At 38.4% G+C, this 16,770-nt stretch overlaps 1 protein-coding gene across 8 annotated transcripts; it reads right to left on the reverse strand.

The window, feature by feature from the left end:
• Positions 1 to 715: 715 nt before the first annotated feature.
• LOC306874866 (uncharacterized protein) lies at positions 716 to 10,779 on the reverse strand. Of its 8 annotated transcripts, XM_079425154.1 has the most exons (15): positions 10,674 to 10,734; positions 10,559 to 10,588; positions 10,421 to 10,479; positions 10,152 to 10,232; positions 8,740 to 9,200; positions 7,496 to 7,619; positions 6,591 to 6,804; positions 5,807 to 6,083; positions 4,880 to 5,057; positions 4,246 to 4,322; positions 3,483 to 3,663; positions 3,010 to 3,258; positions 1,971 to 2,142; positions 1,734 to 1,882; positions 716 to 1,113 (listed from the first exon to the last, which is right to left on the reverse strand). In XM_079425154.1, the coding sequence occupies exons 5-15, from the start codon at positions 9,022 to 9,024 to the stop codon at positions 935 to 937; spliced, it is 2,085 nt and encodes a 694-aa protein (XP_079281280.1). In that variant the 5' UTR covers positions 9,025 to 9,200; positions 10,152 to 10,232; positions 10,421 to 10,479; positions 10,559 to 10,588; positions 10,674 to 10,734; the 3' UTR covers positions 716 to 934. The 8 variants fall into 8 exon arrangements, with proteins under 8 accessions (XP_079281280.1, XP_079281279.1, XP_079281278.1 ...); XM_079425153.1 differs by lacking the exon at positions 10,559 to 10,588; XM_079425152.1 differs by lacking the exons at positions 10,152 to 10,232; positions 10,559 to 10,588 and having other exon boundaries at positions 8,740 to 9,075; positions 10,674 to 10,756.
• Positions 10,780 to 16,770: the final 5,991 nt, after the last annotated feature.

The following is a 16,770-nucleotide window of genomic DNA, read 5'->3' on the forward strand; positions in this document are numbered from 1 at the left end:
TTTGGGATGAACAATAAAGTGACGTTCACTTGCAGAATGCAAGCTTTAGAGGTCACATAAATCTGAAGTAATGAATTTAGGTAATGAAATTAATGAAAGAAGTAATGAATTTAGGTAAAGGGGTGCAGAGCCAGTGGTGGTTTTGTAGGCAAACATCAATGCCTTGAATTTTAAACAAGCAGCTATTTGTGGCCGGTGCAAATTAATAACAGATAATAGGGAACGTATGTCACACCTCTGTTTATCTAAAACCAGGAAGTAACCGTGCTTATGGTCAGTTGTGCCCAAATGCCTACAGAGCCTGATACATGATACCACAGGCACAGTAATTCCTTCCTGAATTGCTATTATGCAGTCATCTTTTAAATATCTCAGGTCACTTATCTTTTCACATTTTTGAGGTTTCAATAAGATTACAACAGCTCTTGAATTTATGGTGGATCATCCTGGCCTAGGAACTGTTTGTTTAAATGTATTCTCCCTTCAGAATGCATATAACATCTACAGGGCAGACTATGGGCCTTTAGGTCTACGGGGAATAGAAGAGCAAGTTATGTTTTAATGCATTTGAGTCATCAGTTTTTATTGCAACATATGACTGAGGAGCAAAGCATAAAGTACTGTTCCATCTGGGTAACTGTTCATCTTAGGTGTAAGTCACATACAAACATAACATTTAACGTAACATAAGTACTGAAAGGACACAGAACTGTTTGTACAAACATTTATTGTGTGAAAGACTGTTGTACTTAATACCACAGAGGTGTTTAAGCAGTTATTCTATAAAACAGCAGGCACAGCAAAACTGAATGTCTATAGACAAACAGCAAATGAGTACAAAAATAAATGTAATAATTATACTAAACATTCTTTTTAAAAAATAAACTTGTTTGGGTGGTGCAACGAATAAGGGCAGGGTTCCCTGATGTGGGGTTCAGACCTGCCCTTGATTGAACCTGGACACGTAGCTGGCTATCACTTCCAGTTTGTCTGCTTTCTCAAACTGGGCTGTGAGATCCTCAGGCGTGGAGATCTTCAGGACCTCATCCACATATGGGGTTGGGTCCATGACAACTTTCTCAAAGATCAGCTCCATCAGGTTGTCCACATAGTCTGTAAAATACATTTTAAATAGTTTTAATAATGACTCTGAAGAAGTGTTGCACATGTGTGACCCTGGAGCACAAAAGCAGTCATAAGTAGCACAAGTATGTTTGTAGCGATAGACAACAATACATTGTATGGATCAAAATTATACATTTCTCTTTTATGCCAAAAATCATTAGGATATTAAGTAAAGACCATGTTCCATGAAGATATTTTGAAAATTTTTGATTAGTAATATGCATTGCTAAGAACTTAATTTGAACAACTTTAAAGGAGATTTTCTCAATATTTAGATTTTTTTGCTCCCTCAGATTCCAGATTTTCTAATAGTTGTATCTCAGACAAATATTGTCCTATCATAACAAACCATACATCATCTGAAAGCTGAATAAATATGCTTTCCATTGATGTATAAATCTCAATTTCGAAAAATTTACCCTTATGACTAGTTTTGTGGTCCAGGGTCACATTTGTCACTTAATTGGTATTGATGTATTATTTTTAACAGAAGGTTTATTTTTTATAAAAGCATTGTAATACAACAGTTGTTTATGCTCTGTTTGTGATATAATGTCTGTATCCTCAATGTTTATTTTGAATTTGAAATAAAAGCGTGTTAAACTCACGAAAGGTTGGATCTGCTTTCACTGGCTTTGCAGTGCATCGTCCTTTCTTGCATTTTGGAAAAAAGAGCTTATATAGTGGCTCACCAGCCGCTGTTGTGGCTTGGGGACGCCCTCCATTCTCATTAAAATGCAGGGCTGCCAGGTAGAGTCTTTAGAGGGGGAAAATGGTTAAACATGTTAGGTCACGTGTGTGTTTTGAAATATACATTCCTGCCCCGATTATTACTACTGAGTTACCTGCATAACATTCCAAGAAAAGAAAAGACAAAGTTCTTTGGCGCAAAACGGCGAATTACGCTATGAAACACCTCCAGTGACGAGGTCTGATGGTGAGGGCTCAGTTTCTCAACATCCTTCAGAATCCTCTTGTTTGTGAGCACCTTCTCTAATCTACAGAATGCAGGCGTCCCTGGTGGAAAAAGGCAAAATGATCAAACTATGGGCCAGTTTTACTAACAGCTAGCGCCAGCGCAAACCATCTAATAGTACTGTCAGGTTTTACTACAGATGCGCAGTATTGTAAGTAGCGCTGAAGTAATGTGGAGAGTTATTTTTGCACCTGACCTTATTGAATATGCATTTGTAGGAGTTTCAGATGCAAAATTTATGGGAGGAGAGTATTGAAATGAATCACGCAATGAGATTTACTAATGTTTGCACTTGTCAAATTATTGGCGCCATTATTTAAAGCCCAAAAAAGCATGTCTTAAACTGTTCTGCGCTTGAACTGGCTGCACTTATTGTTGCAGTGAACAGAGATCATGTGTAGAAGGGAGAAGATTTTTTTCCACATGTATTAATGTGTTCTTCTGGTATTCAAAATAAATTATGTGAACATTGTTTGCCAAGCCATATTATTTTTAATTTGCTTCATGAAATTAAAAACTACTTGGAGCCCTCAACTAGGAGTCACGCAATACCAGCTCTATCAAAACTTCTTGCAAACCGTCATTTTTTGTTTTCCAGTTCTTTTCAACATGCTGTGGCTTCTTTATTTCTTTATTCGTGACTACGCTAATTTGTGCTGCACTTGGTGTATTGCATTGGTCGAAATGTAAATGAGATGTTGAGTCTGTGTTTTTTAATTTGTGCATTGTTAGTAAACAGTCACAGAAATTTCCACTCATCTGTGCTGTTTTGGAATTGCGCTCTCGTGCTGATTTGCATTGTTTAGTAAAACTGGCCCTATATATTTAAAAATTACAGGGAAAAAGGCATGTCTGTTATATGCACGGACACATGATTTACACTGACAGTGCAAATAGGGGGAACGCACCAGCTCTCAACCACTTGCTCTTGTCCCTTGAAGTGCGTCGCGGATGCAAACACCGCCAGAAAACAGGATTTTCATGTGTGTGTATGTCTTGGACATGATTAAGTATTGAAGTCCACTTTGCCACTCGCTCTTGCCCCGAGGAAGAAGAAGCTGCTGTCCAATATATGTGGTTTTTTATACAGCGAAGCCACTTCCGCAGTTTCTCACATTCCTTGCTCTGTGAAATCTTCAGCAGTTTCTTAGACAGTCCTAATAATACAAACAAACAAACTGTATTCCAGACATTCACAGGCATACCTGTGCATGTCTGGAATTACATAATATATAAAGGACATTCATTGCCAAAGTTATAAATTCAATTGGTAATATTTAATTCTTCACATTTTTCTGCTTTGTTTATAGAATGACCAGTTTATGATACTATGGAAGTCATGAAGCACATAAACCCCACCTCCACACACAGGAGCTAATACCTTTTTCTAAGCGCCACACATCGTAGTACTGCGTGATGTTAGTCTCCCGCAGGAATTTCTGTACTTGAGGGTGTCGGTCCGTCACAATACTATCGAAAGTCACATCGTGTGCCCTCAAGACATCAAGGCTCCTCTTCAGACCCTCTTTCTCCATATAGTTGCTTCCTCCGACTTCTTTACTCTGATTATAAAAAGGGCAGATATGAGCATGGTTGACAATTCCTGTTAGCACAGGACTAGACAAAAAACGGCAGAGGCTTACACAAAGTGAAAATAGCTTATTTTCTTAGCGGTAGATTCTATTTACACTGTTAAAACAGCAGGATTTTCTGCTGTTTATACTACTTGTTGCAAATACTGGCAATTATCTGCACCTCAGTATTGTAGTACATTATAAAACAGAGCGCAATAATAACATACTGAGTGTAAATTATCATTTTAATTCAAATTATTAAATGGATGCCACCTTATTGGGACAATAAAGCCCTCCTCACACCTACCCGATTCTTTTTTCAACTTTTTAATTATTTCCTTCATTTTGATTGGAAATAAATGCCTTTCTATGATGTGAGATTTGAAAAGGGAGAGAAAAAGTTTGGCAAAAGGCGGTCTTGAACTTGTGTCGATCGCATCAAAAAGCATCTACGCCACTGAAACTGATGTTTCATAGTCTCCTGCTCAGAAATGGCTTTCAATCGGATAAAAAAAATTGAATAATTTTAATTTCATTAAATGTTTGTAACGGTCTGTATTTTTAACTCACCTGAAGTAGCTGCAGATCAATAATAGTGCTGGTCCTTAAGTCCATCACAGAGTAACTGCCAAACTTGGCAGAATGACCTTTACAGATAAATGTGTTAGGTTTAATTTGTCTTACATCCTATTTGTGTCCCTGGAGCACAAAACCAGTCATAAGCAGCACAGGTATATTTGTAGCAATAGCCAATTGTATGGCTCAAAAGTATCCATTTTTATGACAAAAATCATTAGGATATTAAGATCATGTTCCATCAAGATATTTAGTAAATTTCCTACCGTAAATATATCAAAACGTAATTTTTGATTAGTAATATGCATTGCTAAGAACTTCATTTGAACAACTTTAAAGGAGATTTTCTCAATATTTAGATTTTTTTGCTCCCTCAGATTCCAGATTTTCAGATAGTTGTATCTCAGACAAATATTGTCCTATCATAACAAACCATACATCAATGGAAAGATGATTTATTCAGCTTTTAGATGTATAAATATATAAAAAATTATCCTTATGGAGGGCTTTGTGCTCCAGTGGCATACATGTCCTTTTAGGACGACAACAGTCATAATATGTAACGCTCGGCCCTATTGGCTGAGGCTACAGTCTTGCTTTCACAGTCGGTAAGTACAGTATGTAGTACCTGGTAAGTTAACCCTCAAGCCACCTCCTAGGACAATGTTCTGCTGTTGACGGAGCTGCTGTAACATGCCACCCTGAGCGGTCTTCCAGCTATGAACAATTGCAGGCTCTATGTAACTCCGGGCATGATTCTGAAAGGTCTCATAGTTTATCATCTTCAGTTGCATTGCCCGGAAGATCTTAGGTCAGAAAAAGAGGAGTGTTTTTTTATTCAGTATGGCTTCAGGGACAGTATGTTCATTTGTTCAAGTTCATCAAAAATGAAAATTAGCCCGTGATTGACTCATCCTAGGTGTATCTGCCTTTTTTCTTTTAGACAAATCCAATCGGAGTTATATTAAAAATTGTCCTGGCTCTTCCAAGCTTTAAAATGGCAGTCAATGTCTGTTATTTTTCAACAGTCCAAAAGAAGTCAATAAAGCGCATCCATCCACAATAAAACATGCCTCACACGGCTGCGGCTTTTGTGCTTCTAAATTGTCGTTGGCGTTTTGTTTTGCTCTCTCTCTGCGTTCGTCACTAATCACGCAACGCCGACTTCCGCTTTTAACAGTTAGATGAAGTAAGAGAAAAGTGTTTATTATGTTTTAAGTATGGATATTTTCTTACAAAAACGCATCGATTCACTACAGGAGGTCTTTATTCACCCCCTGGAGCCGAGAGAGGCATGTTTTATTATGGATGGATGTGCTTTATTTGACGTCTTGTGGACTGTTGAACAGAAACACCCGCCCACTGCCATTATAAAGCATGGAAGAATTTTTAATATAACTCCTATTGGATTCGTCTGAAAGAAGAAAGTCAGATACACCTAGGATGCCTTGACGGGTAAACACGGGCTAATTTTCATTTTTGGGTGAACTTACCCTTTAATGATATTAAATGCTATAGTCAATTTTTGGCTATACAGTGACATTCTTATCCCTACCTTTTTAAGTTTGAAGAAAGAGGCACCAGTGGCATACAGTGCAACAGAAAGTTGAAGGTTTCCTGCAGCAGTGCTTCCAAGAATTGGCTGACTATTCCATTTTCTATGGAAATCACAGTCTGGGCACCGTTGTTCTACAGAGAGGAATGTGCCGACCCTTCTCGTCCGCACATCAGAAACACGGTAACACTCAGGGCACTGCTCAAAGAGCTCCAGCAGGCAGCTTTCATAAACAATGTATGTTACGCTCTTATGAGCCAGCTTGGAAGATTGCATCCTATTAGAATAACACACATTTCATGAAAAAGGGACCCTGGACCACAAAACCAGTCATTTTTTACATAGAGATTCTGAATAAATACGCTTTCCACTGATGTATGGTGGTAGGATAGGACAATATTTGGCTGAGATACAACTATTTGAAAATCTGAAATCTGAGGGTGCAAAAAAACTAAGAAAATGGCCTTTAAAGTTGTTCAAATTAAGTTCTTAGCAATGCATATTACTAATCAAAAATTATATTTTGATATATTTACAGTAGGAAATTGACTAAATATCTTCATGGAACATGATCTTAATATCCTAATGATTTTTGTCATAGAGAAATGTATAATTTTGACTCATACAATGTATTGTTGGTTATTGCTACAGATATACCTGTGCTACTCATGACTGCTGTTGTGCTCCAGGGTCACAAATGACCAAATTACACAAAACATCTTAAATGTTTTAAGGAATGCAATCCAACTGAATGCAAAATGTTTAGAAAAGTCTTGCCACTCACGTCACATCTGTTGGCTCAGTCAAAGCTGTGACGGAGTCTACAGGATCATATGTTGCATCCAACGGCTCTTTGACGTTCATACTTGAGCTGCTTTTAGACGGGTCCTCCTCTTCTTCCACCAGCTCCAAACGAGATCTCTTATTTGGCCTCTTTTTTGACGTTGATGACAGCAGAGGTCGTGAGGAGCCAACAGCAATATCAGCTGTCTGTGTGCCTATTAGAGATCCAACAATACAGTTAGTCCACGGTTCAATACATACATCCAGGAAATCCCTAATATGGATAAAGGCGTCGCTATCACTGTAACTGAATAAAAAAAGATATAACGTTAAATGTTTTGAATGGTGAAGAGCAAGGACAATAAACACTCGACTGCGACAATATATGGTTTATGCATGTTCTTCAAGCATCTCAGATATTTTCATAATAATGATTAGTTATATTTGTAAACCAATTGCTAATCGACATAGCCTTTATTACAGCACGTAGTTTCTGACTCATCACAAAAGGAAGTTATTTCAAACGCTTGACTAATGTGATGTAAAAACAAGTTGGCCTCGTTTGTTGAACAACAGGTTTAGAAACGCTTCTCATAGCAAGTCATTACAAGGGAAGATGTACGGCGTGTGTTGCTAACGCACATTAGAACAGGGAAACGTTTCCTCATGCCAGCACGTTAATTCACAGACACACAGCCAATTCTGAGAGAAATAAACACGTAAATGGTTTAAATGCAAAACCAAAAAAACGAACGGTGACATCCTTAGTGCCTATGTTATATAATAATACACATTTTACTACCGTGGAATAATATGAAATTAAAAAATGAATAGCAATTACAACTTAAAAACACCACAGGAACAGAATAAATGGATTCACGCTATGTAGGATCTAGATCAGCAAACCTGTGCTTTTGTAGTGAGGACGTAGAGTTTTTATTGACAGCTGGGTGGCAACTGTGCAGAGTTGTGTTGTGTCCGTCTGGCAGGCCACATGATGCACCTTGGCCCATTCTTCAGATGAGCCTGACTAAACGGGAGTAAATAAGTGAACGGGTCAAATATATCACCCCATCATTACATATTTAAAGACATCAAAGTGAGTGCTAATCGTCTTGAATCACACGTAGTTGCAGGCTGTACAAACTATTTGGAAGGTATTGCATTAAAGTCACCATTCTTAATCATGAAGTTATAACAGCTCAAAAAATATTTACTATACATTTGCAAAGGACTAGTCATTAACAAACACCTTTGAGCCCTCTACAAAGGTAACCTTAATGTAGCGTTAGCATGTTATCTTTACAGAAAACAGACAGAGTTTGTAATAACACAATCACCTTAATGTATTGTTCATATAAACGTGCGGTTATGCATTATATTGAGAATGTCCTAAACAGAAATGATGACTCTCTTGAGACTGTTAAAGGATAAGTTCACTTCCAGAATAAAAATTCCCTCATATTTTATTTACCCCCATGTCATCCAAGATGTTCATGTCTTTTTTCAGTCGCAAAAAAATGAAGTTTTTTGAGGAAAACGTTCCAGGATTTTTCTCCATATAGTGGACTTCAGTGGTGGCCAACGATTTCAAGGTCCAAAATACAGTTTCAATGCAACTTCAAAGGGCTCTACACAATCCCAGCCGAGGAATAAGTGTCTTATCTAGCGAAACGATCTGTCATTTTCTGAAAAAAAATTATATTTATACACTTTTTAACCACAAATGCTGAGCTTGCTCTATCTCTGCGATGTGCATGTGTCTGCACACAGTACGTAATACTGTTGGAAAGCTCATGAGCAGTTAGTTCTTCTTTGTACTTCAGTTAAAAACTCCATCTCATCTTATTTTCTCCTCCAACTTTAAAATCATCTGACACCGCCCTTTCAAGCTGCACTGAAACTGCATTTTGGACCTTGAAATCATTGGCCACCATTGAAGTCCACTATATGGCGAAAAATCCTGGAACGTTTTCCTCAAAAAACTTCATTTCTTTTTGAGACTGAAGAAAGGAAGACATGAACATCTTGGATGACGTAGGGGTGAGTACATCAGAATTTTTTTATTCTGGAAGTGAACTTATCCTTTAACTTTAGCCGCATTCATCATGAAACTTGCTAACTATATATATTAAAAAAAAATTACTCACTTCTGCTGAAGGTGAAGATGGATCACGAACAGTTGGTACCGATCCATCCCTCAGGATCAGTTTTGTAGCAAATCCTGCTTTGTACTGACCCTCATTTACAAAGCAGTCTTGTGTAAAATGATTTGAGCACACATAAACACATTTAGGTAGATCAGGGGGTGCCTCTCCTTCAAAAACAAATGAAATCCACTGCGTCTTCAGCGGCTCAGATGTTGGGAGTAAGTGACTACAGCCATGTTCATTCTTACAGCCAACAACAAAACACCTCAATCGCTTCGGAGCCATTCTCCAGCGTCGAAACGATGGCCAACTGGTGACAGCTCACTCAGGGCGGGTCTGTGATAAAACACCAGCGTCAATCAACAATCGTGGGAGGAGCCTGTGCAATGTGACATCACACAGCCAAGAATCTGAGAACGGCTTGATTTGAGACAGTGATTATTATTTGTGTCCCTGGAAACCTGTCAAAAGTAGAACAGATATATTTATAGCGATAGCCAAAAATACATTATATGGGTCAAAATTATAAATTTTTCTTTTATGCCAAACATCATTAGGATATTAAGTAAAGATCATGTTTCATGAAGCTGTTTTGTAAATTTCCTACCATAAATATCTCAAAACTTCATTTTTGATTAGTAATATGCATTGCTAAGAACTTCATTTGGACAACTTTAAAGGAGATTTTCTCAATATTTAGATTTTTTTGCACCCTCAGATTCCAGATAGTTGTATCTCAGCCAAATATTGTCCGATCCTAACAAACCATACACCAATGGAAAGATCATTTATTCAAAAAAAATTTCCTTTTTTTTTTTGGTCCAGGGTCACAGGGTACTGGGTGGACTTTTATCATTATAGGGTGGTTGTGTTGCATTTATGTTCAAACACCATATAAAAGTGAATTTTGCATCTGATGACCCCTTTAACACATTTGGACAAAATCTAGAAAAGATGATAATGTATTGGCTATGACTAAGCACAAGATAGGCTAACTTGGGTGAAGTTGGTTTTATATTGGCACATTCGGACTTCTGCATTCAATTAGTTTGTTAAGCTAATAAGCTAGTATTGGACATTCAGCAGACATTCACAAGTAAATATGACATTAAAACTATACTTGCCCAATTTGATCGATTGTGAAAAAAAATGTTGTAGGTTGACAATGATGTCGCTGATTAGAATTTGCAAAAAATAACTTTATTGCACATATAATTAGAAAGTTATTGAACGCGGAAATGTGAGAATGTTGTGAATGTGTGAATATAAAACCAACTTTACTCAAGTGATAGGCTACCAGATCAAGACTGGTGTTTGTTTGTTTAGTTTTGTTCTTCTATTGGAGTAAAGAAAACTCTGTGCTTAATTATTATTATTATTAAGCCTATGACAAGGAAAAAAAAAATCTCTACCTGAATCACTCTTGTAATCGTCATTTATAACAACTCAAATGGTCGAAAACAGGAACACAAATAGGCTTAGATCTTAGCAAGCTGCAAACATGCAATACTTCAGTGATTTAAACAGTAATTCAAAGACCAGCTCCTTAAACAGAGCCAGAAAAACACCCTCATTATTGTGCTATAATCATTCAAAATCATTTTCAAAACACCAACACATCTTATAACATGTACAAAAATACACATTTCAATACAGCTCAATATAAACATACTCTTCATACCTAGCAGCAGCTCTGACAGCAGATCTCCAACTCTGACATAAACCCTCGTTAATTGCCGTCTGCACAAAATATTTCATACACATAATTATACTAAATATCACACTTTAGTATTAGCCTGCATCAAACAGTGTCACATACCTAACAACAGCTACGACAACTGCTTTAAACCTGCACAAAATAGTTTGATAGTCGCTCGTGATTACAAAATATCACGCGTTTAAAGTGTTACATAACCAATAAAACTCGTATTTACCTCAGACAGAGAAAGCACAGTCACATTACTCCAAAGCTAATGCTATTCCATTCATAAAGACGAGGCTGGACACTACCGTATTCACCCTACTAAACAACACTGCCGTAAATACTCTATTACATACTACTATTATTATAGGCAAAGAATAATCATAATAAAACCTTATTAACCAGTATGCTTTATACTCAACCCGGTTTCAGATCGGTATTAATACAGAGGAACACATGAGCATAAACATTCAAATATAAACCAATTGATTATTTATTTATCTTTTGTCTTTAAGCCCTGGTTAAAAAACAAACAAACAAACAAACAAAATACTTGCATTATCTACTTCCTAGATATCATCTTAATCATCTTTATTTCAGCTTTTTTTAACATTAATTTATTGATCAAATGTAACACTCTTATGGAAATATAATATTTTGTAATTATTGTTTAAATCTGACAAATTTTTAAACTGTTTGTCATAAACCAAACATCTCAGGAACATGTTACAGGACAGAACTGACAGAAAACATTCTTCAAAATCAACTCATGTTCAGCAGAAGAAAGAAATGTATACAGGTTTGATCAACTTGGAGGTCAATAACTGATTACATCTAATCTGATTCCAAAAATTAAGTACTTAATAATTAGAGTAAGTCACATTTAAAAACAATCTTAATCAGACTACAGTTACTTTTTAATCAGAATCAGAATCAGAAAGAGCTTTATTGCCAAGTGTGTTTGCACACACAAGGAATTTGTCTTGGTGTTATGAGCTTCCAGTACAGAAAGTACAAACATAGTGCAGACAACATATAATTAAGGTGATAAAGAACACTAATGAAGAGAATATACAATAATTAAGAATAACAATAGTAATAAAAATAAAAATATACAGAAAAGAGACATGACCGTAGACAGAACTGTGAATGTGCATGTGTCCTATGTACAGATGAAGGTTTGATGGGTTATTTACAGATGTACAGTACCGGGGTGTGTTATGTGTTGTTCAGGTGGGATACGGCCTGGGGGAAAAAACTGTTCTTGTGTCTGGCTGTTCTGGTGCTCAGTGATCTGTAGCGCCGGCCAGAGGGCAACAGTACAAAGAGAGAGTGAGCTGGGTGTGAGGGGTCCAGAGTGACTTTCTTAGCCCTTTTCCTCACTCTGGAGGTGTAAAGTTCTTGGAGGCTGGGCAGAGGGGCACCGATAATTCTCTCAGCAGTCCTAACTGTCCGTTGTAGTCTTCTGATGTCTGTTTTGGTAGCTGAACCAAACCAAACAGTTATAGAAGAACATAGGACAGACTCGATGATTGCAGAGTAGAACTGTTTCAGCAGCTCCTGAGGCAGGTTGAACTTCCTTAGCTGGCGAAGGAAATACAGCCTCTGCTGGGCCTTTTTCGCAATAGAGTCAATGTGATTGTCCCACTTCAGGTCCTGGGAGATGGTGGTGCCCAGGAATCTGAATGACTCCACTGCAGTCACAGTGCTGTTCATGATGGTGAGTGGGGGGAGAGCAGGGGGGTTTCTCCTGAAGTCCACTATCATCTCCACAGTTTTGAGCGTGTTCAGCTCCAGGTTGTTAAGACTGCACCAGACAGCCAGCTGCTCAACCTCCTGTCTGTAAGCAGACTCGTCACCGTCCTTGATGAGGCCTATGACTGTAGTGTCATCCGCAAACTTCAGGAGCTTGACAGAGGGGTCCTTTGATGTGCAGTCATTCGTGTAGAGGGAGAAGAGCAGTGGGGAGAGAACGCAACCCTGAGGGGCGCCAGTGCTAATGGTGAGAGTCCTGGATGTGAGTTTGCCCAGCCTCACTAGCTGCTGCCTGTCTGTCAGGAAGCTGGTGATCCACTGACAGATGGAGGAGGGCACAGAGAGCTGTCTCAGTTTGTCTGAGAGAAGGTCAGGTATGATGGTATTGAAGGCCGAGCTGAAGTCCACAAATAAGATCCTTGCATAATTCCCAGGTTTGTCGAGGTGTTGCAGGATGTAATGCAGTCCCATATTGACAGCGTCATCCACAGACCTGTTTGCTCTATAGGCAAACTGAAGAGGATCCAGCAAGGGTCTAGTGATGTCCTTCAGGTAGGCCAGGACCAGTCTCTCAAGTGACTTCATGACCACAGACAGTTATTGATTACATGATTACATATTATTCACACAATAGCAATCAATTATTCATCATTTATTGATTCTCTCTAATTCCCCTTTTTAATCTTTATAATTTTCCTTTCTAAAATAGTCTGCATCTTATATACATGCAGAAAGTGCAGTTTTGTGGACATTCACACAGAGATCGGTCATTAGTCAGGTGCAACACAGCATTTGACCAATGATTTACAAAACTCATTTCAGGTTTAAGAAGTGTTTCAGCATTGCATCAACTACTGATGAACACATTCAATTTAATCACTCTGTGGGTTATTTAACCATGTATTATTGAGAGGCTTTTGTCTTTCAAACTCATTAAAATGCATAAATTATCGTTATTTCTTATTTGCAGACTTTCTCAAAGTTTTTGTCATCTGAACCTCTTTCACCTGATATATTTCCTTTAAAGGTTTGGTCAATCAGACGATATCTCCCTTTGCATTGAACTTTGAGCATCGTAACTTTGCAGATGTTTTTGCTCAAACAGCAACATTACAAACTAATCATAATCAATGACCCCTTTGAGTACCCCTGAGATTTTAAAATAAATATTTTAATAATTAAGCATCACATTTGCATGTTCACGGTTCTCTGAACATTGGTTAATGGTCATATGGTGCGCAGGTAAAATATTTCTTCTTTTAGGAAGTGAATTATTTTGATTGTTATTTTAAAATGATTTATTTTAATTTTACATTTGTTTGTTTTAATTACATTTTTGCCTTTTGTTAAACTCACAAACCCCCTGCAGTTCCTTTACAAACCCCAGTTTGGAAAACATTGATGTAATAATGCACTTCATGCTGTTAATTACAATGAAAGGAATATATTTTCTCACTCTTTGTGTATTTTTATCATTATGGTGCAAGATTATCCTATTTAAATCAATGTGATAAACCAGTTAGATCAAAAGTAATCTAAAAGTAATTGATTACATTACCTAAAATGTGTAATGTAATGGATTACGTTACTGACTACAATTTTGGTCATGTAATTTGGAATCAATAACGGATTACAATTTGTAAGTAATCTACCCAGCTCTGCTTACTTTATACTCTTTCACCCTTAATGCATCTGCATTCATGTGAACAGTAAAACCTGCCTTCTTTTATTTGATTGGTCATCTCAATAATTTTGACATTGACAAGTGCTGTAAGACTGCTGTGTAATTTTTTAACGTTTTTTTTTAAAATCCTAATAGCAAACAGATTTGTTCAGTAGCAGTGACCCTTCTGGGCACTACAGTACATACTCATAAAAGAATACAATGCACATACATCACACACATTACCCATGCAAGACAAAAGATGTACAGTAGGTGGCGGTAATACTCCTCTGGAGTGATAAAAAATGCACCAAATATTGTTCACAACGATAAAAACTTATATAAAACACATGAAACAAAAATGACTGTAAATAATGCACACTGACTGAGTCTTGTCTTTATTCAAGCTAATCTTTTTCTGGTTCGGTAAAGCTTGTAGATGTTGTGAGTTGAAGACAGTATTGTATAGGCACGTGAAGTGAAGTGACATACAGCCAAGTAAACACCCCCCCAAAACCAACGAAAGGCGCGGCATCCGTGTATAGTTTAAGGGTTGCAGAAGACTCCAGCTCATCATAATAGAAAAACGAGATGCCGTTCTAGTTAATATGGAGCAAAGACCAGAATCGGAGATCTGATCTGCAACCTTCGTCTAGGGTAACTATATCATTGAGGTCTTTAACTGACTTTGAGAGGCCAAGGAGCCTGGCTATGAAAGATCTTCCCTGTGGAATTATTCGCATCGCGAAATTAAGATGGCCAAGTAAAGAGAGCAAATCTCTTTTAGAAAAAGATGCTGATTAGATTTTTTTAGCATCTCTCATAACTTCTCTAATGCGATTTAATTTCTCTGACGGCAGGGAGGCTTGCATTAAATTAGAATCTAATGTGATGCCTAAAAATTCAATGGCTTTTGTAAGAACTCTACTCTGGGTCACTGCAGCTTTCTTCGTCTGTCGAGTGGATTAGCAACAAGCGCTTGGAATAGACAACAACACTCCAGATGTAAGCACAAGTGGTTTATTGTTCTCTACTACTAAAGAAGGGGCAATCCCATCTTTTATACAGCACACTCACATAAGCCTTCATGTAGGCGTGTTCATACAAAATTAAGAAGCACTTCTACACATGGTATGGAAGAATACAGATAGTCCAGAGCAGCTGGATGAGAGAATAAACTGCAGGAAGAGAGTGCAGCCGCATCCAACTGGTTCCCTGCCGACAGACAACCCTGAAAAAGGCAGACAACACACAGGAGAAAACATTCTTATCTAGAACTAACTCTTTCTAACTCTTAACTGAAGTAAACTGCAAAACTATTAACTCAAGGAAACTGCACTGCAAAACACATTAATTCTTATAGCTTTAAGAGGACCTAGTGTTTTCTCCTCGGAAAAAGGAACACCCAAATCATAGAAGGTGCACTTTAGCGCCGAGATGCAACGGTCCGGCTTAACATGTGGGTAGTCGACTAGCAAAAAATCATCTAAGAGATTAAGTACAAACGGCAATTTGCAGTTATTGAGAAGGATCCAACAGAGCGCCTCTGACAGAGTATCAAATATTTATGGACTGCTGCAACAGCCAAAGGTGAGCCTAACTGAAAAATACAACTTATTTCTCATTTTAACGCCAAATAAATGCCATTGCGATGGATGTAAAGGCATGACTTTAAAAGCGTCCGAGATATCTGCTTTTGCGAGCCAAGCACCCTGACCTGCTTTTTTGATTAACTTGATTGCATCATCAATGGTAGCGTAAAACAGAGTAAAAGGAGCTAGAGGAATGAGACTGTTAACACTTTGAGCTGCATCATTATGAGGGGCAGATAGATCAATAATTAAACACTATCCCTGAATATTTATGAGTTGCGATCCCTATTGGATTAATTCGATAGTCTGAAAAGGGAGGATCATCAAATGGCCCAATCATAAATCCTTTCTTAACCTCCTTCTCTAACAAAGAATCGACTAAACAGCGTTTTCTCTGGACGTCCTCAATGGCAGGGAGTGGTGTCCCTGTGATGCGTTGGGCGGTTTTCACCACCCTCTGTAGTGCCTTGCGGTCAGCAGCTGAGCAGTTCCCATACCAGACTGTGATGCAGTTGGTCAGGATGCTTTCAATTGCACACCGGTAGAAGTTCCGCTGGATGATTGGAGACAGGTGGTTCTTCTTCAGTGTCCTAAGGAAGAAGAGGCGTTGGTGAGCCTTCTTGACTAGGCTGGATGTGTTGGTGGTCCAGGTCAGGTCCTCCGAGATGTGGGTTCCCAGGAACTTGAAGCTGGAGACACGTTCAACAACCATCCCGTTAATGTGGATGGGGTCATGCGTTCCACTTTTCTTCTTCCTGAAGTCCACAATAAGTTCCTTTGTCTTGCTGGTGTTGAGGAGCAGGCTATTGTCAGCACACCATGCAGCCAGGTGCTGTACCTCCTCCCTGTAGGCAGTCTCATCGTTGTCTCTGATGAGGCCAATCACTGTGGTGTTGTCAGCAAACTTGATGATGGAGTTGGATCCATGCACAGGCCTGCAGTCATGGGTGTAGAGGGAGTAGAGAAATGGGCTCAGCACACAGCCCTGTGGTACGCCGGTGTTGAGTGTGATGGTGGTGGAGCAGGTGAGGCCTGACCTAACATGCTGAGGTCTGTTGGTCAGAAAGTCCATAATCCAGCTGCAAAGGGAGGTGTTAACACCCAAGTCTCCAAGTTTAGTGGTCAGCTTGGAGGGAATGACGGTGTTGAATGCTGAGCTGAAATCAACAAACAATATCCGTGCATATGTGTTGTTGTTTTCCAGGTGTGTGAGTACCGAGTGCAGTACTGTGCTTACTGCATCCTCAGTGCTTCTATTGCTTCTATAGGCAAATTGGTGTGGGTCCAGTGTGGGTGGGAGGCAGTTCTTGAGGTGTGCC

Source organism: Barbus barbus, assembly GCF_936440315.1.
Source record: "Barbus barbus genome assembly, chromosome: 9".
Taxonomy (NCBI): domain Eukaryota; kingdom Metazoa; phylum Chordata; class Actinopteri; order Cypriniformes; family Cyprinidae; genus Barbus; species Barbus barbus.